General features: G+C 38.1%; 1 protein-coding gene across 5 annotated transcripts in view; it reads right to left on the bottom strand.

Moving 5' to 3' along the window:
* Positions 1–27,604, bottom strand: part of PREPL (prolyl endopeptidase like) — a 37,001-nt gene that overhangs the window by 8,103 nt on the left and 1,294 nt on the right. For 2 of the 5 annotated variants that reach the window (XM_006159901.3, XM_014592143.2), the window contains exons 2-10: positions 26,897–27,427; positions 18,035–18,157; positions 14,925–14,991; positions 13,866–14,072; positions 12,238–12,373; positions 8,578–8,794; positions 8,060–8,245; positions 2,825–3,022; positions 423–598 (exon numbers count right to left, since the gene is read on the bottom strand). In XM_006159901.3, the coding sequence (XP_006159963.1) occupies positions 423–598; positions 2,825–3,022; positions 8,060–8,245; positions 8,578–8,794; positions 12,238–12,373; positions 13,866–14,072; positions 14,925–14,991; positions 18,035–18,157; positions 26,897–27,115 (1,529 nt within the window). In that variant the 5' untranslated portion in view covers positions 27,116–27,427. The remainder of the gene's footprint in view (positions 1–422; positions 599–2,824; positions 3,023–8,059; positions 8,246–8,577; positions 8,795–12,237; positions 12,374–13,865; positions 14,073–14,924; positions 14,992–18,034; positions 18,158–26,896; positions 27,428–27,604) is intronic. The other 3 variants (XM_006159903.3, XM_014592144.2, XM_006159902.3) reach the window with 2 other exon arrangements.

Below are 27,604 nucleotides of genomic sequence, written 5' to 3'. Positions count from 1 at the left end.
CAACAAAAACAGACGAAAACATTCTGGAAATAGGGAGGTGGAGAAGGATTTTGAGCAGAAACGAAATAATATATATACCTTAAACATAGCTAATATAAAATAGAAGTCACACTGGAAAAAAAGAGTCCACTTTAAGAGGCTATTTTAGGAAAAACTAAATTCAGGAAAATTAAATGCAAAAAACGTATCATGTAAGTATAGAGAATGGTGTATCTATTTTAAAATCCTAAAAACATCTATCATCTTTTGGTTTTGAGATCAACTGATCTGTTACTGGACCAAGTTCCACCAGTATAGGTTTAGCAATACATAAATCCAACAACATAGTGAGAAAATAAGCTTCCCTTCCCTGATAAATTGTCATCAGGATGTCTGATACAGTGTTCCAGCATTCATGTGCCAGGTCAAAGGTGATGACTCACCGGACATGGCAATATGCTAATATCCATCCATCGTCCACCAATACCCGCCTCTCAGGTCTGAAATTCATTTTTAAATCCATTCCGTAAGCACCATATACATGTACTAAGAGAGGTTTCTTCTGTAAGTCTTCAGAGTCCGTTTTATGGAAAACGGTCATGGGCACTAATTTCCCATCCTGGAAATGAAAAATAACTATGCATGTAAAGAAGTCTTTTTTTTTTTTTTTTAAAGAGGTTTCTGCCTTAGGGTGTATGTGCTTGCCAGAGAGAGAAAAAGAAAGATTGAGAAAGTGAGAAATCACCCCCCCACACACACACAGGGGATAGCCATGCTGCAGTCACTTTTCCCATATTTCCCTCCCAGATTTTGAGCATGCACCCAAACGTGCCTAGCATGATTTTCAAGCCTCCGGTCCTCCAGGACTTGAATTGCAGCCAGCCATTGGTCGTCCAGCGATGTAGCCATTATGCCATCTGCTGGACCCATAAAGAAGTCTTTTTTGTTTGTTTAAAAGAATTATTTTATTAAACTTTATTTATTTGAATTTGACCAGAGAGGGACCGAGTGATAGAGAGGGTAAGTGAGAAAGCAAGCTGCCAGGTCTGGCACTTGAATCACGGTTGGCCATGTGGGAGTCCAGTGCCCAGACTCTCTCAGCAGTGCAGATATGCCTGCAGTAAGGTATCGCAGCTTCCACTCAATTGCTTTCCTCTTCCCCTAACAGGTGAAGAATCCTCGGCTCTCCAAGAACTGTTCCTTCCATTTGGGATAAAGCAATTGCAACATTTTGGTACACTGACATAACTCTGTGTCTGTAAAACTAAACTAAACTTGAAAGGTGTATTTTGTTGACCACCCCACCCCCAAATCTGGAAGGTGCTACACTAAATGGCTAACAATGACTATTTTCAAGTGGTGCAACAAATTGGGATCGAGGAACAGCCATTTAAACTTTACGTATTCTTTATTTCTGCATTTATTCTAATAAGCATTTACTGTTTTTGTAGTATAAAAATATTAGTATTTTCTTAAAGATATTAAAAGAAAATTAATGACTAAAGAGAAAAACTCAAAAGGACAAGACATCTACATTACCGTTCATTCTTTGTCAGCACATGTAAAATTACCCAATGTATTACCGACTAAGGTATGAAAATTCAGCTATGGTTATTCGTTTCCTATTTGTGCTGATGTGTAAATGCTGTACATTGAGAATACCTGGAATATGGATATTTTAAATTTCCATTTCTACCTCTCACCTCTCTCCATTCCTCCCCAATCTTCCTTCTTTTATCCTATATTTTGGCCACATTATCCTCCTTTATATTTCTTGAACTGTATAATTTCTCTACAAATGCAAGGCTTCCACACAAAATGGAATCCCTTTTCTAGTTTACTCTTTTTAAAAAAAAAAAAAAAAAAGAATCAATTTAGTTTTATTTATTATTATTTTTAAAATTTGCTATAGAGGATGTGCACTCAACAGAGAGAGAGAGGAAAAGTGAGAAAGCAAACCACCATGTCCAGGACTCAAAATACAGTCATCCATATAGAAGTCCAGTGCCTTAATCACCATACTACTGCAGGCCACCATTCTAGCTTACTCTTAATCATCCTAAAGGCAGTACCTGCAACATAACTTCCTCAGAGAAGCCTTCCCTGATCTCTCCAGACTGGTGAAGATCCCCTTGTCAAATGTTTCCCCTGTACTCAGTACATTTTCCTTTGTAGCAGTCAGTACATCTGTACTTACTTCTTCAACATATATCATCTTCTCTGCTAGATTTAAGTTCCAAGAGGGTAGGGATTCTATTAGTCTTGTTTACTCTAAATCAGCTGCTTACCACCTTCACAGTTTTGCCATAACTGCATTTCAATTGGACTATTTAATATTTTCTTCAAATCTTCAAACAAAACTGCACGTAAAATCAATGACTTGACATGCTAGTTAAATATTCTAATCCATGTTAAAATAAATAGACATATTAAAGTATAAAAACAAAATCCAGTGCTGGCCCCATAGCCTAGTGGTTAAGGGAGCCAGCTCTCACGTGACTAATTCCAGTTTGAATCCTGACCCTAGTGACTTAAAAAACACGCTGGGCACATGTACATACATGCCCCAAATCCTGATAGGATGGAGAAATGGAGAAGAGACTGTGGTATGACTACGCACCATGGGGGGGTGGGGTGCTCTCACTCTCTGTCTTTCTCTCTCTGGAAAGTGCAGGTGTCCTCTGATGACAACACCACCATCAAAAAAATCCATCTTCTTTCTACGGTCTCTGGGAATTGTGTGTGGAGTAAGGAATCCATGCGAACGCAACTACAGCAACTGCAGAGTATTTGGTAAACAGTGCATGCTCAGTAATTGGAGTGGAAATGAAGATCAAAGACCTACCTTGCTTTTGGCTTCTAGACGTAAAACACGACTTGTCTTTGTGATTGGGTCTTCATGCCCAGTTTCCTCAAACAGTTTGCCCTCTGCAAACTTATATGTGTAATATTTTGGGGGACGTATTGGAGAGCAAAGCTGAAAGGGGCAGTTCTTTGGGTCAGAATTTGTATCCATTATGAATCCACAGGCCCAAGGAGGAAGCTAAAGAAACAAAACAATTACTTTTACTCTTTATCTAGATGCTATTATTACTTAAGTTTCTGAGTATGCTCCAAACAAGTATTTCAAGTAAACACAAACAAAACTACATTAATGCCCGGGAAAATGATAGGGAAGTGGTTTTCCATGATTCTAGATTTACACGATATTGTCTTCAACATACAAGTTTATTTTGGGGTATAAACTTGGGCAATCAAATAGAAAATGGTTCAGAGCAAATCAATAGTAATTCTGGAACCCAGCGACATCTCCATGATCTCTGGTCTCACAGAATGTGAATTCCCTCACATGTGTGCGTTTTGCATAATTTACTCACCAGTCCTTACTCTGCTGCCTGGACAGCCACGGTGATGACAGTTATTATTCTAGGACAACAAACGGGCTCAGCAGCACTAAAGCATTCACAATTTGTTTCTAACTTTACCTCCTGGACTAACCATTGTGCAGAACAAAACCTTCCCTGGCATATCTGAGTCTGAAAGACTCATGGCTATTATGCTTCAGATTCTTAACTTTAAGAAAAAAGGAAAGGAATCAAAATTTATTCTCTTACAGCAGCAGGGTCCAGTTTCAAGCCTTGTACTAACATCCCTCTTACACCTTTTAAGAACTCTGGTAAGCAGGTTGACAGAGTGTGAGAAATGGTACTGAGAGTCAGAACATTAAAAGAAAATTGCCTTTCTTTTCCTGAGTAATTGTAGAAAGAGCAAATTCCTTAGAAAATCAGGGGCTTGGCACAGCAACATCACTGGTGGGCACTACTGAAAAAAGGGGACCGTGTGCCAGACAGTGCACATTTAAACTGCACAACCACAGCCAAGAGTTTACATTTACTGAGCACATTCCTTCTACTTAATCCAAATCATCTATTTTTGTAAAACACTAATAAGGACACAAGAGTTCCTGATTTATTCTTCTTAGATTACGGATTACTTACAATTTGCCTATTTAAGTGTAAACCATGACTAGAGAGAAAAATACCAACACGAAAGTTGAAAAACCTGTTAGTAGAACTGCCAGTGGGCAAACTGAAACGTGAGCAGACAGAAGAGCAGCTTTGCTGCAAATCCTATAACCAGAGCTCAGAGGTGCCCCGGCCCCTAGAAGCACAAGGTCTTCTGTCCTTTGCTGTTGAGACAGTAGAACAGTTTCCATGTGCCTCATGCAGTAAGTTGTCTTAGTAAAGCTCAGTGATTCTAAAAATCCAAAAATCTTTTGGGTGCATTTATAAAACAAATAGGACCAAGGTTAAAGTTTTAATCATAGCAAACTGTTTCAAGGCTATGGACTCTTAAAAGTTTGTCCAGTTGATGCAGAAATAAGTAGCTACCTCAAAGATACCTTAAGCCACATTTCCTATGGAGGAAAGGCTGCTGTATATTTTTGTCTGTTACGGACAGACACACTCGAGAATAAGCTGAGAATAAGCTGGTGATATGCAGACATTCCTTTGATGCTTGACACAAGCAAGTTCAGCTTTAGCATTCTACCAGCAAACTACTGTCATTTCATTGAAAGAATGATTAAGACACAACACGCTGAAAGAAAGCAGGCCTGGGTATCCTATCTCCTCCAAGTAAAATTAATGTTAGCATATGGCAAAAATATTCCCAATTTTCTTAAATTTAGTATCATAACCAGTAAGATACAATAACTTTGTGAAAATGCCCCTAGAAATACTGACAACTAAAAATAGGCAAATATATGAAGAATTTTTTATTTATATCGCTGAGATTGAATTTAAGAAGTTCTTTTAGACAAGTGGCTAGTAAGCAGAGATGTTACATTTAGAAATACTTTAAAATGCACTCAAGGTCTAGTTGAAGATTTTGCTTTTTTCTGTACGGCATTGTTTACGGATATCAGTCTGCTTTGTCTAGGTTCATGAAAACGTCCTGATCTATAAAATTATTTGTAAGTAGAACCTCTCATATACTGGGTTGTCAGAAAAGTCATGACATATTTTTTCTATGCAAAAATGGCATTCCATTCCATTTGATGATGACCTAGAACATGATGTAAGGCATAATGGGTACTCTAGTTTGGAAGGTGAAGAAATGAAGAGACAGAGCATATAGAATAAATTAAAGACATGGTGTTTGTTCTAATGGAATTTAAAACCACGGAAACTGAGATGTATCTTTAAAATAAGAATACTTAAAAGAAAGATAAAAGGTCAGTATTTATTTAGAAGTCAAATCTTATAGCAGAGTAACATTTAGATGACATTCCTAATTTCTTTTTTTTTTTTTGGAGGTTTTTCACTATAGGGCGTGTGTGCTCGCCAGAGAGAGAGAGAGAGAGAGACAGAAAGCGAGAAATCACCCCCCAGGGGGGATGGTCACGCCGCAATCCCTTCTCCTCCATTCTCCTCTCGGGATCTTGGGCACGCACGCACACGCTCCCGGCTGAGTTTTAAGCCACTGGGTCTGGGACGTGAACCGCGGTCTACTACATGGGAGTCCAGCGACATAGCCATTACGCTAACTGCTGGTTCCCCCTAATTTCTTTTTTTAAGAGGTTTTTGCTATAAGGCATGTACGCTCGCCAGAAAGAGAGAGACAGAGAGACAGAAAGTGAGAAATCACCCTCCAGGGGGGATGGCCACGCTGCAATCCCTTCTCCTCCATTCTCCTCTCAGGATTTTGGGCATGCATCTAAGCCACCAGGTCCAGGATTTGAACCATGGTCGACTACATGGTAGTCCAGTGACATAGCCATTACGCCAACTGCTGGTCCCTGACATTCCTAATTTCTACAACACAGAATTTTGATGTAATAAATGTACTGCTAGAAATTAATAATCTCTCCCATCCTTATTCATATAGACTGCAATAAGAATAGACACTCTGCCAGCTTCCCACTCGAAGATGTATGAATTTGGCATCAATTAGCAAGTGGAAAGAAATGCTTTGAATCCAGCAGATAAAGGTAGTAAGAAACCCTTAAAAGCCAATCACCATTTTTGTTATAGGACTCCTATATTACCTTCTAAGAGACTAGACATGATATCTGACAGTATAATTTTAGGGAGAAGCTGGGAAAATTCTGTTGGTTAGGCCCTCCTTATTTTATGTTTATATCAGTGCAACAATCTTGAACCTAGTCTCGCTAGCTCTTATCTCTTTTTACCTCATTCTGCCCTGTATGGCTGCCAGATAATCTCATGAAGTACAGCTCTACTCCTTAACCTATTCCCCTACTCAAAAACGTCACATGTTCTTTTCTTCATGATTTATGCACGAGTTTCTGATAATGACAGTTAAAAAACATCAAATCATAGCTTCATCCCCCCAAATGTATTTTGCTTCAATAAAATAAAAATATCCATAGTTCTCTGAATATTTTTTGATCTTCTCCAGCTTAGAGCTTCATTTTGACAGCTTTTTCTTCCTAGAAGACCACACACCCCTTCCCACCTATTCAAATCCTATCTGCCCTTTTTGGCTGATCTACAATTCAGCTTATTCTACAAAAGCTTTCCTGAGTCCACCTCTTCTCCTTGAAGCTATGTTTTTGATAACATTTATTTAAACTCACCTTAAACTCTGTGTGTTAGTCTAATTTCAAGACTGTATCCTCTTTTTTTGGAGAGGTTTTTGCTACAGGGCGCGTGCGCTTGCCAGAAAGACAGAGAGAGATAGAGAGACAGAAAGCAAGAAATCACCCCCCAGGGGGGATGGCCACACCGCAATCCCTTCTCCTCCATTCTCCTCTTGGGATCTTGGGCACACATGCACACGCACCTGGCGTAAGTCTAAGCCACCGGGTCCGGGACTCAAACCGCGGTGGACTACATGGGAGTCCAGTGACATAGCCATTACGCTAACTGCTGGTCCCAGAACTGTATCCTCTTTATGACCAGATATTTTATATACTATCCTTCCATTTCATAATGCTCAATACAGCATTTTGCATAGATACATTCGATAAAGAGGCTAGTGAATTGACTTGAGTTGGTCAATTGACTTAGTAACTCCACGTGAAGCAAAATGGAACCTTTTCTCTTTCCTTTGATGGCTGCTACCTTAACTCAAATGTTAATTCTTTAAAACAAAGTGATATGGTTGTCATTCACCAATCTCAGCAAGTTCACCTGTGGAGGCAGATCATCTTTCCTGGAAACAACAGGCATTATCAATGATTGGGTCATTTAAAAAGTCATGCAGGTTTTCTTATGCAAAAATGTATCATGACTTTTCCAATGACCCAATAGTTAGCCTGTCAGGCAGAAATGCCACCATCACCCCTCTGTGCTGCTGTGGAGACTACTGCCACCCCCATAGTGAAAGAAACCAAAGTTCAATGTCCTCCCTCTGCCCTAGAGGAGGGGAAAACTGGCAAAGAGAAGATGATATAGACACAGGCATACAGTGACAGAAATTGTGGGCACAACTACTGTCCCTGCTGGGAATGGAGGTGGGGGGGCAGTGTCAGTGGCGAGGCACAAGGTGCCAACAGGGCTAGAGTTAATGCTGTATCTAAAAGGTGCAGAGAGATTGGATATACAGAGATCTCTAACAGAAATATAATGGCACTTAATTCCACTTCTGAAGTCCATGCTGTAATACCAGTAAAACTGCATTAAAAACCTCCTAAACCTAATAGAGCAACTATGCGAAATTCTAATTAAGTTCCTTTTAAGAAAAAGTGCACTGTTGGGGACCAGCAGATGGTGTAATGGTTATGTTGCCGGACTCTGACATAGTCGGTCAGGGTGAGTCCTGGACCTGGCAGCTTGAAATTCACGCCAGGCACACGTGCATGCATGCTCAAAATCCCGAGAGGAGAATGGAAGAGAAGGGACTGAGGTGTGGCCATCCCCCCTGGGGGGGGGGTGATTTCTCACTTTTTGTTTCTCTGTCTCTCTGTCTTTCTGGCAAGGGCCCATGTCCTATAGCAAAAATCTCTCTTAAAACACACACAAAAAAGTACATGTTATAATTTAAAAACAAAAGTTAAGCCAATCGGTATGTAAATTTTAACTAGTCACTATAGTCTTTTGAAAATTAAACATACCTTTAGAGACCGAACTGAATCATCAACCAGACCAATCACATTAACATAAAGTAGGTTGCTGTGCTTCAGGAATAGAACACAATGATCCTTGAACATGTCAAAGTCTACAACTTTGGTATTTCTCTTCATTGTGAAAAATAAATCCCAGTTCATAATAGCAGGGGTATCAGCGGCTGTTCTCATTAGCTGTGTGGAACAAAGGGGGAAGGGATTTAGGTGACAAAACATAAAGACTACTGCATCTGGAGATAAAAACACTGGGAACTAGACCATACTATTCATTATTATTTTATGATCACCACCATGGGAATGGGGCCAAGCTAGTATGTTAGGTGGTGAGACCCAGTAATTAGCTGATAGTCAGCTAATCTTTCAGACACAATTAATATATGCAGAGGTATTAGGTCTGAAGGAAGAGAAATGGGAGCATTGATTAACTCTTTGAGTTAGAAATACTATTGCTGAACGTGTGACACTTCTTAACAAATCGAATGGGGACAAGATGTATCCAGGATTACCTTGAATTCTGTTGGCTCTCCAACATTAGTGAGAATGTACAATTCATCATCTCTGTGTTCAACATAGTAAAGAACCCCAGGTATTCGCTTTTGAATAAGTACTGGTGGGTCCCAAGGGCTCAGGCCGTCTATCAACCACACTTCAGAAGTAGTCTTGTTCATAATATTTATGGTGAGGAAACGACTGTCTTTTGTAAGGTAAAGGAAAATAAAATAGCTAGAGAGAGTAAGAGAAAGAAACATGAGCTTGCAGTGAATTTCAACCAAATGCTACCCTATTAAGGACTATATCTCTGAGCTGGTCAATATGCATATTAATTTATAATTTTTTTTGTTTCTTTTTGAGAGGTTTTTGCTATAGGGCACGTACACTCGCCAGAAAGACAGAGACAGAGAGACAGAAAGTGAGAAATCATCTCTGGGGGGAGATGGCCATGCAACAATCCCCTCTCCTCCATTCTCCTCTTGGGATCTTGGGCACACACGCACATGTGTGCAGTGTAAGTTTAAGCCATCAGGCCTAGGACTCAAACCACAGTCGACTACATAGGAGTCCAGCGACATAGCCATTATGCCAACTGTTGATCTCAGTATGCATATTAATTTATAATGCAGCCAGGAAATAATTATTTCTTAGAGAATATTGCTTAGAAATTTAAATTTATTGAGAAGACTCCTTCCTGGCTCCCGAGAACTAGTGATTTCAGGGAAAAAAGAGAAATGAAGATTTTTTACTGATAATTCAGCCTCCAGCCCGCAAACTCAAGTGGTAGGGAGCCCCTCTAGCCTTTTCTCTGTCTCTGTCCTCTCATTTTTTTTTTTTTTTGCAAATTTTCCTTTTTTAAAAAAATTTTAAGGTACAGTATTCTCTTGGCTTTCAGCCCTGCCTTTATCTTGCTAGTAATCAATCCCCTTTCTCCCTCCCACCCAGGAGAGGCAAGGGGCAGGCTTTCAGAAGACTACTCCATGGCTCCTGAGAACTAGTAAGTTTTATTTTTTGCCTTAAAAAAAAAAGTAAGTTTTTTTTCTTCCTTTTTCTGTTTCTTTGTTTTTCTTTTCTCTCTTTCTGCTTCCTTTCCTTTTTCTTTTATCTCATCACTCTGCTCCTCAATCTCCATTCTCTGTGTTTCTAGATGGATCTAAAGGAACCATAGCCAAAGATCCAAATACTATTAGGGTTAACATATTCCTCAATATCCACTGAATCTGCTGCACAAAGGGATAAAAATGGAACGGCAAAGAGATATCAGATCACCTCCTTCTGCATGCTCCTGAACTCTCAGATTGAACTTCAATAATTAGGAAGAAACACACCGCCCATCAGATGTCTAGAAATCACCACAGGGCCACAAGAAACATGAGAAAGCAAGAAAATACTTCTTCTCCAAGGGAAAAGAATATCCTCTTCATCCACAGACAGTTCAATGGAAATCATGGAAATGTCTGATAAAGAATTAGAATATTCATAATGGCAAAGCTAACAGAGATGGAAGAGAAGAGAGACAATGAACTGTGGAAGAGGCAGAAGGGGCAGACAAGTTCCAGGAGGTGAGGAAATTCTTGCAAGATCTAAAAGGAATTATACACTTTAAAAAAGAATCAAATGGACCTGTCAGAGATGAAGGCTATAATATAGGAAGTCAAAATCTCCCTTGAAAGTATTAAAAGCAGATTAGATCATATAGAAAATAGAATCTCAGATGTAGAAGAAAAAATTGCTGGCCTAGAAAAATCCACCACAAAGACTGAGAAGATTGCCCAAAAAAATGAGAATAGTATACGAGAAATACTGGATACCATCAAATGCCCAAACATCCAGATAATTGGTATCACAGAAGGCGAAGAGACTCATAAAGGCATTGATAATCTATTCCATGAAATCCTGCAAAAAAACTTTCCAAACCTAGAGAAGCACTCAAAGATCCAGTCCCAAGAAATACAAAGGACCCCAAATAGAATCAACCCAAGAAGATCTTCTCCAAGACACATTATAGCCAAATTGACCAAAACCACAGACAAAGACAAGATACTAAGATTGGCAAGAGAGAAACAGTAAATTACCTACACAGAGCATCCGATCAGGCCAATAGCGGACCTCTCAGCAGAAACAATGTGAGCAAGGAAAGAATGAGAAAATATATTCAAAATGTTATGGGAAAAGCAATTTCAACCAAGAATACTGTACCTGGCAAGATTATCCTTTGTATGGGAAGAAAAGACAAGAACATTCTCAGATAAACAAAACCTGAAGGAATTTACCAACACCAGATCTCCAAGAAGTTCTCAAGGGTGTGCTATACCAGGAAAATTAAATGCAGCCACACAGAAATGAAAGTTCAAAAACTAAGAAAATGGCCAACTTAATCGTAGGGACAAGTCTGGAGTTGAATATTATATCCCAGAATTGAACTAGGAAGATTGAACTACAACAGAAGGTAAGTACATGAGACTGAATTGGTGAAATAGCATTTTATGCCTTTTGACTTAAAACATTGTTGATTTTCTTCTAGGCTTTGTTTTCCAGTTTTAAGAATTTTTGTCTTGTCTTGAGCTGTTGATAGGTTCATGTACCTATTTGAACAGAATCCTAATCTGTTTCCTGGCTTTAAGTTTTAAGTAAAGTTCCTTAGTATTTCTTTGATTTATTAAAGTTAAAACTGCTTTTCTTGGGAAAAAAAATTCTTTTCTAAAAAAAATTTAAATTTACTTTTCTTATTTCCCCCAGAGGTAATTACAATTATTTTCAATTTTTTTTAATAAATATTTTTCAAGCACACAGAAAAGGTGAAAGAACTATAAAGTGGATACCCATATATTCACCATCTGCGTTCTATCACTGCTAACAATTTGCTGTTTCCTTTATCATGTATCTGTTCATCCACTAATCCACCAAGGTAAACCACAGATATCACCTCTCATTTTATCGCACTAAGGAATTATAAGGCTTTTTGCTGAGGAGAGGAAATGAACTTTCTCCAGGAGGTATGAAATAGTACAGAAAGAAAAGAATGCATAGGACACATGTTCTTTCTCTGTATGCACCTTGGGTTTCTTTTTTCCCCCTTTTATCCTACTTTATACAACAAAATAGAATGACAAGAAGATAAACCCTCCTAGTAATATCATTAACCTGACTTTTTTTTTTTTTTTTTAATTAACAACCATTGGCTGGTGTAGACATTAAGGTGCTGGATCCCACATGACTGACTACAAAGTTTGAGTCTTTGACCCAGTGGCTTGAAAAACTCGCTAGGTGCATGCCAAAAATCTTGAAAGGAGAAATGGAGGAGAAGGGATTGCAGCATGACTATCTCCCATGGGAGATGCCGTCTTTCTCTTTCTCTCTCCCTGCAGTGAGCATATATACCCTCTAGCAAAAAAATTTTTAAGAGGTTTAATTAACTACTCCTCTTTGTGCATCACAGTCCTGACAGAATGACAGCTAACTCAGCATTTGCAGTCTAATGATGTTATTTGGGCATACTTTGAAATTCGAATATAATCAGACTCCAACTTTGAACACAAACAACTAATAAAAGAATATGATAGTCTTATGTCTGATTCCAATCAAAAACAACATTTTAAGTCAATCAACGTCAAAACTTTAAGTAACTGGAGAAACATTCTGGAAAAATAGACTTAACTGTATCATTCTAGTACCTCGGGTCTTTTTCTGTATAAAAACGTTCATTACGTTTGTTTTCACCAAAAGTGGCTCGATACACATCGTGACAGCGTAGATTCCTCTGGAAGGTGTAGAATAAAACATCTTCCTCTTCTTCATCCTTTACCCATTCTGAAAGAAAATAATTTAAGAGTTTTACCTACATGCAGTTAAAAAAAAAAAAAGATATAGCACATTCTTTTATTTTATTTTATTTTTTTGCTATAGGGCATGTGTGCTCGCCTGAGAAAGACAGAGGCAGAGAGAAAGGAAAAGTGAGAAATCACCCCCACGGTGGATGGCCACACCACAATCGCTTCTTTATTCTCTTCTCAGGCTCTGGGCATGCATGCACATGCACCTGGTGTGTTTTTCAAACCACTAGGTCTGGAACTTGAACTGTAAAGTCAGCAATGTAGGATCTAGTTGCTTTAACTTCCATGCCACTGTTATTTTGAGTGTAAAAGAGAAGAGATGTGTAAGTTTATCCCTGGAAATCTAAATAACATTACTTTTGATTGTTTCTAACCTGTGTTACATACAAGCCAGAGAGCTCTCCAGAAAATAAAACATTTCTGCATCAGTTCCAAATTTTCAAGTAGTTCTTAATTTCAGGATACTTAAGTTTCTTTTCTTTTCTCTCTCTCTCTCTTTTTTTTTAAAGAATTATTTATTTTATTTATCATTATTATTATTTTTAATTTGCTACAGGGCACGTGAGAGAGAGAGAGAGATAGAGATAGAGAGAGAGAAAGCAAGCCACCAAGTCTGGGACTCTAACCACAGTTGGCCATGTGGAAGTCCAGTGCCCTAACCACCATGCCCCCTGCTGGCTCAATATTTAGAAAGGATGTTGGTGAAGTCACATTTCTTAGGAAATGAGTTATGTTTAAGTGTATAACTTGCAACTTTAAGTCTTAAGAAATATTGGTTCACTTTCCCTCATGACTAAATCTTCTCTGTCTGCTCTTAAGTCACAGATAAAGTACTAAGTACATTTTAATGCTGGTTCTTATTTCACCAGAAGCTGCCAGTGAAAGTTGGCACACAATTATATCATGACTTCCACCTGGCTGATTGTGATTTTACGTCATCACTGTACAGTATGTATACTGATTTTAGAGGTTAAAATGTACATTTTAGAATCCATTGCATAGGGCATAATTTCAAGTCATTGCATAAGAATATAAACAATAGGGAGAATATAGTAGAAAATGGAAAGGGAGAATAAAGTATGAACATATGTACCATTCGATGAAAAATGATAAAATATAAAATTGATTCTGTTATTTAAAAAGTCACAGCTTCCACCAATGAATAAATTAATTCAACAAACATCCCAAAGTTCCTCAATAGTGACTCTAGGCAATTCACTATAATAACTCTCTTAAGATAACATGGAATTTTAAAAACATATCTAAACTTAAAATTGAATAAAATATTAAGGTATACTTAATGTGAGAAAACTTATTCTAAATAAAAGAATTACTGATATATCAAAATGTACTGTATAACTTGGACTTTAATTATAACTATTTCACATGGGTTAAAGAACTGCAAAAGTGTGGACAGTTTTCTTATTGTTGCCTTTAAACTCAGAAGACCATTTTGGCTGATAGCTTACCAAAACTAGACACATTTGGGAAAGAAGCTTCCATTACAGGCTGATCGTTGAGCTTCACAATTATACAGGTAGATGCTTCAGAATCCTCAGTTCGTATCTTGGCAGCCACATATTTTTCATCTGGAGCAACTCTGATACAATCAATGAAAGGCTGGTCTAATTTAAGTTCCTCCAGATTGAATAAAACTTCATAATTATCACTGTCTGCTGCATAAAGAAACATAAAAGATAACTCTCTCATATGTACTTAAAATTTTTAGTAATGGTACTTCAGTGATATAAATTAGCATTACCCTTATAGAAGAGGCCACATTCTGGCTTCCTTCAACAATGGTGGTGGCTTGACTTACATGTACAAAAACTGGTATCAGTTATTCAATATTATCCTGCCCTAGTCAAAGCTATTGTATGCAACAACTTATGAGATATTGATAAGAGTGACAGCTTATATACTGATAGGCCATAAAGAACCTAGAAAGTATGAGAATATAAATGACATTGACTAATACACGTAAAGTGCCTAACATAGAACCTGAGACATAGTAGATCCTCAAAAAATGCCAGATCCCAGTTCATTTTACATGCCAAAGCTACACTTTTGGGGTAGCTATTAACTATATCTAAAGCAAGTCCAAATATTAAAAACTAGTCATCAAAAACAACTCAGAAATAATCTTTTTTTCTTTTTTCTTTCTTTCTTTTTTTTTTTTTTTGAGAGATTTTTGCTATAGGGCGCGTGCGCTTGCCAGAAAGACAGAGAGAGACAGAGAGATAGAAAGTGAGAAATCACCCCCCAGGGGGAATGGCCATGCTGTAATCCCTTCTCTTCCATTCTCCTTTTGGGATCTTGGGCACACACGCACATGTGCCCAGCGTGAGTTTAAGCTTCCGGGTCCAGGAATTGAACCGTGGTTGACTACATGGGAGTCCAGTGACATAGCCATTAGGCTGACTGCTGGTCTCACTCAGAAATAATCTTAAAGAAATCTTTTCTATACCTTTGACAACAAATTTCCTATAAAAATGTGAAATCTGCATATTAAAAGGAAAATTTTTTACCTTCTTCATCTTTGGAACGAACCAAGCAGCAACCTTCTTGATAATAAACAAAACCACCATGCTTAATCTAACGGTGAAAAGAAACAAATGGTTTATTTAATAATAATAAATGAATCTTTTATTGTCTCTTTTTTAAAAATACTTATGTATTTATTTGTTGTGATTTTCATGCCGCCAGGTCTAGGACTTGAAACATAGTGGGCCATGTGGGAATCCAGTGCCTTAACTACCATGTCACCTGCTGGCCCCATTGGTCTGACTTTTTAAGATGAAGTAACGAGACCTGCTGACTTGCTGAAGTATACAGATGAACACATAAATACAAAACGGACCACTTTTGAGAGATTTTTGCTATAGGGAGCGTGCGCTTGCCAGAGACACAGAAAGTGAGAAATCACTCCCCCTCCCACCCCATGGGAATGGCCATATTGCAATCCCTTCTTCCCCATTCTCCTCTTGGGATTTAAGGCACGAACATACATGTGCCCAGTATGAGTTTTATGCTGCCGGGTCCAGGACCTGAACTGTGGTCAGCTACATGAGAGTCCAGCAACATAACCATTTCACCATGTGCTGGCCCCCAAAATGGACCACTTTTTACAACACAGTGAGTACAATATGGTTTTCATATGTTTACAGTCACTGGAGGGGTTTATAATACAGTAGAAAAAAGGCAATAAAGAAAAGACGTAATGAGTTCTATGTCACTTTGCATAGCTGTACAAACCACTTTAGCTCTATCTCAGGAACATCTGATATCTGTACAGGGATTAAGTGGCATTTTAAAGATAATCTAAAATGACATAGATGAGGAAACAGTGTTTCAGACTAGCCTGAAAATCCAGTCAGTAACTTTGAGTTTTTCATTTAAAATATACTATTACTACCAACTGTGCATAGTCTTGACATTATACCAAGTATCCTACCCTCTGTGGGGTGACAAAACAGACACAATGGAGTTTGAGAGAATAAATATTGCCATAAACAATGCTTTTGTCCAATGCCTATATATTAAAGGCAATTGATTGACTGATAGGTAGCTTATGACACATTTATTATCTGCAAGTTTGTGGCATGATTTTAATCTGGAATTCCTGATTTTTAATTTTTATTATATATATATTTTATATATATTTTTATTATATATATTTTTATTTATTAGATTGCAGGGAAAGTCATGATGGTTTTTTTTTTTTTTTTAATTTTAAATTGTTTTTGGAGAGGTTTTTACTATAGGGCACGTGTGCTCGCCAGAAAGACAGAGAGAGACAGAGAGACAGAAAGCAAGAAATCACTCCCCAGGGGGATGGTCACGCCGCAATCCCTTCTCTTCCATTCTCTTCTCAGGACCCTGGGCACACATGCACAGGCACCTGGCGTGAGTTTAAGCTGCTGGTTCCGTCTGGGCTTGAACAGCAGTTGACTACATGGGAGTCCAGTGACACGGCCATTATGCCAACTGCTGGTCCCTCATGATGTATTTTTATATGCAAAAGCACATCATGACTTTCTCAACAACCTAATATAATCTGTGGTTCTGCTTTCCAATCCTATTGAAAACTTATTATTATTACTTTTTTAGGTTTTTGCCATAAGTCATGCACACTTGCTGAAGAGAGACCAGAGACAGAGAGGAAGAGTGAGAAACCACCCCCTAGGGGAAATGGCCATGCCATAATCCCTTCTTCTCCATTTTCCTCTTGGGATTTTGGGCATGCACACATGTGCAAATGGCATGAGTGCATCCAGCCAAACTAGAGTTGGTCATGTAGGAGTCCAGCACCTTAGCCACCACACCATCTGTTGGCCCTGAAAAAATGTTAATATGTATGCTCAATCTATTTCAGAAATATTAGATATTTATGACTGTAGTATTCATAACATGATATAATACTTGGCTTTCATGGTATTACACTACTTAAAGTGAACTTCTTTTTATTAAAAAAATGTAGACAGAGCAATCAAATACTTTTTTTAAAAAGGATTTTGCTATAGGGCATGTGTGCTCACCAGAGAGGAACAGAGAGAGACGGTGAGAGGAAAAGTGAGACATCACCCCAGAGGGATGGCCATACCACAGTCCCTTCTCTTCTACTTTCTTCCTGGGATATTGGGCACTCACTCATGCACGTGTACATGGTGTAATTTTCAAGCCACCAGGTCCAGGACTCAAATTGTGGTAGCCATGTGGGAGTACAACACCTTATCCCCAATGCCATTTACTGGCCCCCTCAAATATTTTTGAAATGATAAAAATATATGAATTAGTTACATTTGAACTTCTCCTAGGAATCTTTCTTAAAGTCAGAACTGTTTTGGAGACCAGCAGATGGCTTAGCAGTTAAGTTGCTAGACTCCTATGTAGTTGATTGCAGTTTGAGTCCCAGACCTGGCTGGTTAAAACTCACATTGGGTGTGTGAGCATGTGTGTCCAAAATCCCGAGAGAACAGAGGAGAAGGGATTGCAGTACGGCCATCCCCCCTGGGGATGCAGTCTGTCTCTCTGTTGAGCACATGTATTCTACAGCAAAAATCTCTCTTAAAAAAAAGAAAAATCAGAACTGTTTTTTCTCTAAAACCAGAATTATGCTTGGAAATTCATTTTAAGTTTTGATCTTTAAATTTAAGGATTACACTCTGCTTATTTATAGCTCTTTAAATATGTATTTATTCTTAATTTACCAGAGAGTATGTGTGCTTGTCAGAGAATGAGGGAGAAGGAGAACACATCCCCTAATGAGGTGTGTTTACTCTGTAAACTTCTCTTCCATTTCTCAATCCCTTTTGGATTCTGGGCACACATGACTGGAGTATTTTGCAATCTGCTGGGTCCAGGATTCGAACTGTACAGTTGGCCATGTGAGATCCAGCTCCCTTAAACACCATACCACAGGCTGGCCCTTTCAGCATTTTTTTTTCTTTTATTTATTATTATCATAATCTTGTTTATATTACATTGAATCATATATAACTTTACAGTGCCTTTCAGCATATTCTGAAGGCTAAAACAGTACAATTTTCAAGTGGGATCATGTCCATAAATCACAGAGCATCTTATTTGCACATTAATAATATCCAATTAAAAACAAAAAGGATATAAGGTATCTTACTTCTGCGTTGATGATTTCATATTCTTCTTGTGGCTGTGTTTCCAATTTTGTTCTTACTTTTTCAAATGCATCCATGTTTTCTGAAAAGGATTTTTTGTTTTCTTGTTTAACAGGCAGAAGGTCCTGGAAAAAGTTATAATGGTATGATCAAAATACTTCAAACTAGAGAAAAAAATCCTTTGCTTTTTACAGGTAATTCTTTTTTCCTTCTCAAGAATGTGAGGCCTATAACTATAGAGTAATATGTGTTTCACTGACCTTTAATATTCTTTCTTAAGCTCACCAATACAACAATCTCTTGCTTTTCATTAAAAAAATAAAAACAAAGAAGAGTAAACAGTTGATGGTTATACTGTTAAAGAGATAAGTTCTTAAGATACAGAAGTATTAAGATGCTCTAGAGAATGTTCAGAAATACTATGGGAAAGATTTATACTCTGGGGCCAGCAGGTAGCATGGTGGTTAAGGGCACTGGATTCCCAAATGGCTGACTGTGGTTTGACTCCTGGACCTGGCAGCTTGCTCTCTCACTTTTCCTCTCTCTCTCTCTCTCGTGCACGTGCGCATGTGCATGCACATCCTGTCTCTCTCTGGTCAAATTTAAATACATAAATAAAGTTAAATAAAACAATTCTTTTTTTTTTTTGAGAGGTTTTTGCTATAGGGCACATGCACTCGCCATAGAGAGAGAGGCAGAGAGACAAAAAGCAAGAAATCACCCCCCAGGGGGGATGGCCACTCTGCTATCCCTTCTCCTCTGTTCTCCTCTTGGGATCTTGGGCACGCACGCACACACGCCCGGTGTGAGTTTAAGCCGCTGGGTCCGGGACTCGAACCGCGGACAATTATGTGGGAGTCCAGCGACACAGCCATTAAGCTAACTGCTGGTACTAATAAAACAATTCTTAAAAAAAGATTTATACTCAACTAAGAGAAAAGGAAATCATATGAACTTTTTCATATTTAATAATAGTTAGGAATGAGAAGTAGGAAAAAAAAGGCTATTGAGGTTTTTTAAATAATTATTTTATTTATTTAATTTGACCGGAGAGAGATAGAGAGATAGAGAGAGAGAAAGTGAGAAAGCAAGCCACCAGATCTGGGACTCAAACCATGGTCGGCCATGTGGGAATCCAGTGCCTTTAACCACTATGCCACCTGCTGGCCCCAGCTATTGAGTTTTATAAGTACTGAAACAACATATAAAAGGAGGAGAATGTCAAAGGTAGGAAAGACATCTTTACTAATAAGTGCTCATTATTATTTTATTCACATCTGAAGTTATAACAAATTTGGCCTCCTTCATTAACCATCATTTTCTTCTCTCATAGGGATAAATAATCCCCTAAAAGGACTATTAATCAGATCAAAAGGTAAATTAATCCCTTGTAAATTAAAGCTTCTTTTTCAGTTTAAGGAAAAGAATAACATATTCACTTTATGTAGGAAGAATAAGATAGAATAATGAAAATTTAATAAACATGAGATACAAATGAAAGCTAAATAAACACTCGCTATATCTCACTGGGAGTATTAATAAGCTAAGAGACATATGGAGAGCAAATAATATCATATAAATCATTAAAATTTGGATAAGACAATACCTCAGTTGTCAAATAAAAGTGTTTAATAATTCAACATTCTACTGGTTTGCTTTGTTTAAGGAAGAGAATTCTAGCCAAGATTTATAACTTGAGTTCTACGTCAAGGATGACAGCTGTACAGTGACTTGTGCCAGAGGGGCACTTAGCCTTTGCTAAGGACCTCCAACAGCTGGTAAATATTTATTGCACAAGAACATCCATCATACATTACCAACACTGTAGAGAATGTAAGCTATAAATAGTTTATGCAGTCTGTTTTCCTATCTGCAGGTTCCACATCTGTGGTGTCAACCAACTGCAGATTAAAATATTACAAAAAAGAGTTCTGGGGCCATCCCCCTAGTGCAGGGAAGTGATGTGCAATGGGAGCCGGATCACACATGGCCAAGCTGATGATGGTTAGAACCCTGCCCCCGTGGCTTGAAAAACATGCCGGTGAGTGTGTGTGCAAGCCCCAAATCCGAACAGAATGAAGAAATAGAGAGGGTATGACCATGCCCCATTGCATTGGTTGCTTTCTCCCGGTCTCTGGCCAGCACACACATCCTTTGGCAACATTTAAAAAAATAAGAAAAACAATGGAGGAGAAAGGACTGCAGCTTGACTACACTCCACTGGCAGGAGCCTTCTCTCTCTGGCAAGCGCATGCACCTGTGGCAATAAAAATTAAAAAAAAAAAAACATTTCAAAAAACTTGAATTTGCTACATGCTGAGTACTACACTTAATCCTTGCAACTGAAGTGATATGTAGGCAATGTTTCAGGTATTACAAGTAATCTAAAGATAACGTAAAGTATATGGAAGTATGTGTAGAGGTTATATGCATATACTACACCATTTTACATAAGGGACTTGAAAGTCTGTAGATTTTGATATCTGAAGAGGTTCCTGGAACCAATCTCCCAGGGATACCAAGGGATGACAGGGTTACAGAGTTAGCAATCTAAAATTAAACATAAGTATAAAGTGGAAAATCATTAAAACAGATTAAATGGAGAAAGAGTGAGAGAGAACCATTTTTTCTTCAAGCTGCTGGGACTGGGATTTGAACTGCAGTTGGCCATGTGAGATCCAGCTCCACAAACATGGGATGTGTTACAGGCCCAGCCCTTTGCCACTTAATTTGCCAGAGGGAAGAGCAGGTGTACTCATAGGAGGAAGTAAGAAAGCACCCCACCATGGGTCAGTCATGCTGCAATCCTTTCTCTTCCAATTCTTTCTCCATTCGGGATTTTGGGTACACATGCATATGTGGCCCAGTGCTTTTTTCAAGGTGCTGGATCTGGGACTCAAACCACGTGGTTGGCTATGTAGGATCCAGCTGCCTCATCCACCAGGTCATGGGCTGGCCCTTCTGCCACTTTTAAGACCCACTTTTACTGAGAGCTGTGGATAATGCACAGCTAAAAGCAAGTAAAACAGAGGACAATACTTGTCCTCTTCCTTACATTTACTTTACAGTTCGTTTGTCCTTCCTTCCTTCCTTCCTTCCTTCCTTCCTTCCTTCCTTCCTTCCTTCCTACCTACCTACCTACCTACCTACCTACCTTCCTTCCTTCCTTAACTACCAGAAGGCACATGCACTCACTAGGGAGAGAGAAGGAAAGTCAAGAATCATCCCTCCAATGGGGTGTGGTCCCACTACAATCTTGTTTTCCTCCATTCCTCCTTCTTATCAGGATTTTTGGCTTGCACACACATGCTCAGTGTGTTTTACGAGCTGGTGGGGCTGCAATTTGAATTGTGGACGGCCATGTGGGATCTAGCTCCCTTAACCACTATGCTATGGGGCTGCCTCTACTTTACATGCATGACATATTCTTGTATCATAAATTCAAATAAACTGAGCTTATATGAACCAAAATGACTCTGGAAGCAATAGAATTTTTGGCTGCCTTAATGACACGAAGTAGAATAGCTTTGTTAATAATTCTTCAGGAGGAATTACTCCCATGGAAACTGAGATTTTACAGAAGATCCACAAAGTGCTCAAAATTGCTTTTTGTTTTTGTCTTGTCCCAAGAAAACCCACTGAATATTTTAAGCTTTCATTCTAGTTCCAGCTGGCATTATTAGTGAACTCAGTTAAAGCTATCCATTTCAGCCAAGCATCTTAATTCTTTAACAGTCTAGTTGTTTCAAGGGCATGTACTACCTAATGGAGCTAAAGTAAGGATGGTTTAACTTTAAATTTTAAGAAGGTTACATGTACAGTATCATTCCATTAGTGGAAAAAAGTAGCATTTCTTCCTGTCTTACCTGTGGCCTACCACAAAACCATTCTGACAATGAAAATTGTTATAAAATTAAAAAATGGAATATGTAACTTTTTTTTTTTTGGGGGGGGGAGAGGTTTTTGCTATAGGGCGCATGTGCTTGCCAGAAAGACACAGAGAGACAAAGAGACAGAAAGCAAGAAATCAATCCCCTGGGGGGATGGTTATGCCACAATCCCTTCTGCTCCATTGTCCTCTCGGGATCTTGGGCACGCACACACATGCGCCTGGCGTGAGTTTAAGCCACTGGGTCCAGAACTCGAACCACAGTTGCCTACATGGGAGTCCAGCAACATAGCCATTACGCCAATGGCTGGTCCCTGGAATGTGTAACTTTATTGTGGCAAAAATGCTGACCTTTAACAACAGAAAAACGACAGAGTAGAAAGACACTAGATAGCCTTTTAGTCAAGACAGTGCCATTAACAGCTAATTCCAAGTCTGTGGTCAAGAGAATACAGGGTAGACTTGTGAAATCTTGGCCACAAAGAAAGGAAATGCTGAAAGATTAATAGAGGCATGTCAAAAGAACACAAAAACCAGTGTGAAGGGGTTCTTGTTGGCCATATTTGGGATAACTGAAGCATAAAAAAGAATAATGATTGTAATTGATTATAGCGTACTAAAAAAAGTCCAAAAACAACAACAATAACAAAACATAAGCACTGAAAAACAAACAGAAAAGCCCCACCAAACCTAAATCAAAAAATGAAGAGGAACCAACAAGAGGAATCTCTTTTGACAGAATACCAACAGCTAAGGGAACCAGCAGTTAGCATTGTAATGGCTATGTCGCTGGACTCCCACGTAGTCCACCGCGGTTCGCGTCCTGGACCCGGTGGCTTAAAACTCACGCCGGGCACGTGTGTGTGCGTGCCCAAGATCCCGAGAGGAGAATGGAGGAGAAGGGATTGCAGCGTGACCATCCCCCCGGGGGGTGATTTCTCGCTTTCTGTCTCTCTGTCTCTCTCTGTCTGTCTGGCGAGTGCACACGCCCTATAGCAAAAACCTCTCCAAAAAAAAAAAAAAAAAGAATACCAACAGCTAATAAATGTAGAAAGAATAATAGAGTTAGATTATAATCATTTAGTAAAGATCAACAATGGTAGCTAAACTCATTAAGTGAAAAACAAAATGCTAGACACAAAGTACTAAAGTATTACCCTATGGATCATATGCTAATTGCAAAAGGAATAAGGACCCTTTAACAATGGAGAAAACTAGCAGGTATCACTTTAATCAAAATGATTAAACTTACTAGCATCATTAATAGAGGGAGAAGCTGACATATAACGCAATCCTTCAAGCTACTGCTCAAATGTCACTTTTCAGCTAGGCCTTCCCTTATCATTCCAATAACACTCTCTGTCCCACATCTCTTATTCATCCCTTCCCAATTCTATTTTATTTTTCGCTGTACCTATCACCTCTGACATACTTTGTATTTCACTCATATACTTATTCCCCCAGCCAAGTAGGATGATAAGCTCCATGAAGGTAGGGATTTGTATTTGGTTTGCTGCTATGTCCCCACTGCCTAGAATTGTACATTGTAGGTGTTAAAGGGATATTTGCTGAGTTGAATAAAACAATGTATTCAACATAAAATTTCACAATCTTATTTAACAAAAAATCATAAACTCAAAAGACATAGGATGAGTATGGAAAAGATATCTACAGCATATATGAAAGACACAGGCCATGTAAAGAACCCTGTTCTAGAAAGATAAAATGTAAAATTTCCCTATTGAACTAAATTTTGGATGTTTAATCATTTTACTTGGCATTGTGTTTAAAACATTTTGCCATCTTGTACTTTTACCTTAACCTTCACAGACTATTCTCTAATCCTATTTGTCACTACATGATTACTGCTCCTGAGAAGTTACTTTGTTTTCAATGGTCAGAAATGCCCTCTTGGTAACATTTAATCAGGACATAAACTGTCAATAGAAGTGTAGCCAAAACGCTCAGATGAGCCCAAAAGATAAAGAACAAGATTATGTAGAAGTAGTTTTGCAGATATTCCAAGTGTGAACTGTACCCTAACCCTAACCCTAACAGAATGCGAGAAATCATCCCCCAGGGGTATGGCCACGCTGCAATCCCTTCTCCTCCATTCTCCTCTCGGGATCTTGGGCATGCATGCACAAGCTCATGGAATGAGTTTAAGTTGCTGGGTTGGGGACTCAAACTAAGGTCGACCATGTGATAGTCCAGTGACGTAACCATTATGCCATCTGCTGATCCCAATATCCAGATAACTTTTAAAGAACACCAAGTTGAAACTCCCTATTTTTATGTTTCTCCAGTTAGGAAAAGTAGTAAGAGTTGTGATTAGTGTTCAGTCACACCAGTCGTGGATAGATCTTTTGCCTCCTGGCATTTGTTACACATTCTGCCTTCCCTTGTTCTTTAGTAAACTTAAGTAGGCCATAGGTCTTTACACAGATCTATTTTAATTTCCTTTAAGCATTATTTTTTTCTACAATATTTTGTTGTGATTTGTAAGAACGGACAAAGCTGAACTCAGTGGATGCTTGCTGAAAGAAGAAAACGTGCATTCTTGTTTAGAGGTCTCTTTGCAGCTGCAAGGGTATCTTTCTAAGGCTTCCCCAGGTCTCTGTGATCATAAAAGATAAAGATCACAGGTTTCAGGGCATATAATTTCTCACAGAGGGAATGGTCATATACAACAGATCAAAGTGGGCCATTTATCAGAAAAAAGAATTATTAAAAGAGCTCCTCTTCTTAGAGTCACTGAGTGAGGTTAGAGTTTCTAGTAAGTGGAGATCTATGAAAGAGAATTGAAAAGTTCCTTTAGGAACAAATGGAGGGAAAAAATAGCTTCTTGTTTAGGGTGTGAGCTAATCTCACAGCTGCCACCCTGACGGTAACTCCTGCCTACTATTTATAAACTAAAGGAGTTCCAAGGAAAGTACAAGCTGTCAAAATGTTCTAAGCCCAATGTAAAATAAAATGAATAAACATTCAAAATCTAGTTCAATAGGTAAAATTTTAAATTATATCTTTCTAAAGTAAGATAAGGCTATAAAAATACAGATATAAAAATGTTTGAGTATAGACTGTTCTGCAGCACAGTGGTACAGTGTTGTGTATGGGGTATAGGGTCCCACATGGCCAACTATGGTTCAAATCCTAGCCCTGGTAACTTGAAAAACACAGGGCATGTGTGTGCCCCAAATCCTGACAGGATGGAGAAATGTAAAAGAAACTGCTGTGTGACTATGCCCCATCAGGGGTGCTTTCTCTCTCTTTCCCCTTTCATTCTGGTAGGCATGTGCACATCCTGCCAATAAAAAAATATTTCTGAGTAAATTAACAACCAAAATACTAAACTAAACCAAGACACAATAACAAAGGAAAATGATTTGAAAAACCAAAGCATAAAAGTTTGGGAAGATCAGTGGGCTAAAAGACAAGTTCAAACCAAAAGAAACACAAACACATATACCACACAGGTATGAGTTAAAGGGAGAGCAAAAGCTGAATAAAAACTAGAAAAATTGGGTAACACAAGATTAAAAAGATAGTTTCCAAAAACAGAAGCTGCCCAAGCATCTATCAACATATGAATGGATAAACAAAATGTGGTTTATATAATATATACAAAGGAATATTCTACTATAAACAAGAATAAAGTTCTGATATGTGTTATGCCATGGATGAACCTTGAAGACATTATGCTAAATGAAATAAGCCAAACATGAAAGGCTATTTTATCATTCTACTTAACTGAAATATCAAAACCAGGCGAATTCATAAAACCAGAAAGTAGATATGAGGTACTAGAAAGAGAAACATACAGTGCAAAGTTACTCTTTAATGCATACGTTTTTGGATGATGACATGGTTTTGGAAATAGTGGTGACAGTACACAACACTGTGAGTGTAATTAATGCCACTACTTCTTAGCTTAAAAATGGCAGAAGTGAAAAATTTTATGTTGTATATATTTTACCACTATAAGGGAAAGCTAAGCAGACTAAAATAAAAATCATTGCGCAATGAAACAATTCAAACCAAAAAATTAAAACATTGAAATCATAAAATACGCTAAAATATTATAAGGATATCATCCCCAAATATAATTTAAGGAACCCAAGATGCATAGCAAGTAAAAGGAAGGTGAGGTATGCCAAAGAGGCAGAAGTGTAAATAGCTTAATTTCAAACAAGTGGAATGATCACATAATTTGCTAGCCTAACCTTGACACTTTTGAAAGAAAAGAGGACACTATTCATAATTACACAGGGGCAACAGGTGGAGACTGGGCTTGTCCCAGGCAAACTGGGATCTGCAGCCACTCTACATATAAGGACAATCAGGTCCTCAAGGCTGACCTCGTGCCCATGGCTTCAGTTTAAGGTCTGGATGTAGTATAACAGCCTGAGAGATCTTCCTGAAGGATGTAAGCAATTGAAAATGAGATTTTTTACTTTTCTTTTTTATTTTTTTTAACATACAAATAGCATACAGTTACATATTTAATGAAATTTACTGATTTGGAATTAATAAAGCAATTAGTTTATTATTAAATTTGATTAAGAACTTTCATTTGGTATTCCAGGTATTTCAGAAAGCTGAATTTTATTATGAAATGCACTGGCAGGCACACTGAGGAGATCTCCAGCTGGATCACTTTCTGTAAATCTACATTAGAGCTGTATAAATATAAGGGGACTTCCAACAGCTTGCAGAAAATGGCACAGAAGTATAAGTTTATTTTGGTGTACAATTTTTGAAATCCATGCAATTTTTCATGAACTTTTTGAAGATTCTGTGAGTGTGTGTGTATTTTATACTTACATTTGACTATAAATAATTGGGCCTGAAAATCTTAAAAATCAAGTTAAAATTAATGAGAAAATGAGTAACTCTGATACACTACCCATTCCTTATTTTTAAACTAAAACCAATCTTAGTGACCTAGAAATAGGTTAATTTAAACAGTTCATACCTTACATGAGAAGCTCCGACTTGGGATGTTTCTTGCTAACTCTGATATCTTGGGTTTATTCTGCAGACACTTGGTTAGGTGATATTTTTTCAATTTTATTCTATTGTAATAATGATCAGTGAAGTTACAGTGATTTGAACGTGGTTTCTGCATGCATTTCCCAAGGTGAGGAAAACTATACTTCAAGGCTTGGAGAAATAATTTGGTCTTCTGTTGCATGATATCAAAGTCCCTGGTTTATTCTTTAAGGCTTCCAGCACATGAATGATTTCACAGCTCTGATTATACAGTAGGTTCTCAGAGTTTCTAAGACATGCAGTTCTTACCCCTCCCCTTCAAAGCCATGCACCACTTAGGTTATGAGTAAGACAGCTGATAAATTAGGTTAAATAAATATGAAAGCTTGTGTAAGTTTACGTTTCACTCAAATCATACTTCTTGGCAGATGTGATTTTTAAAGGTCTCACTTGCAAAGTCAATTCTATCAGGCTCAAACTAGGCAGCCTTGATTCTGGTACACATAGGGGCAAACTAAAACAGAAAACAAAAAAACAAAATAAAAATTTGCAATTAAGTACATAGACATAATGGAACTCTCAGGAACTCTGAGGGATTTAAAAGGCAAAATGGCTTGGATCTCACATAAACTGTGAACATATTTTTGTATGTATGTGGAAGATAAACTAGTAGAGCCTAATTACTCAATAA

The sequence above is a fragment of the Tupaia chinensis genome, unplaced genomic scaffold (genome assembly GCF_000334495.1).
Source record: "Tupaia chinensis unplaced genomic scaffold, TupChi_1.0 Scaffold000661_1, whole genome shotgun sequence".
NCBI lineage: Eukaryota > Metazoa > Chordata > Mammalia > Scandentia > Tupaiidae > Tupaia > Tupaia belangeri.
The sequence above is the reverse complement of the archived record's forward strand: the minus strand, read 5'-3'. Positions and strand labels throughout refer to the sequence as shown.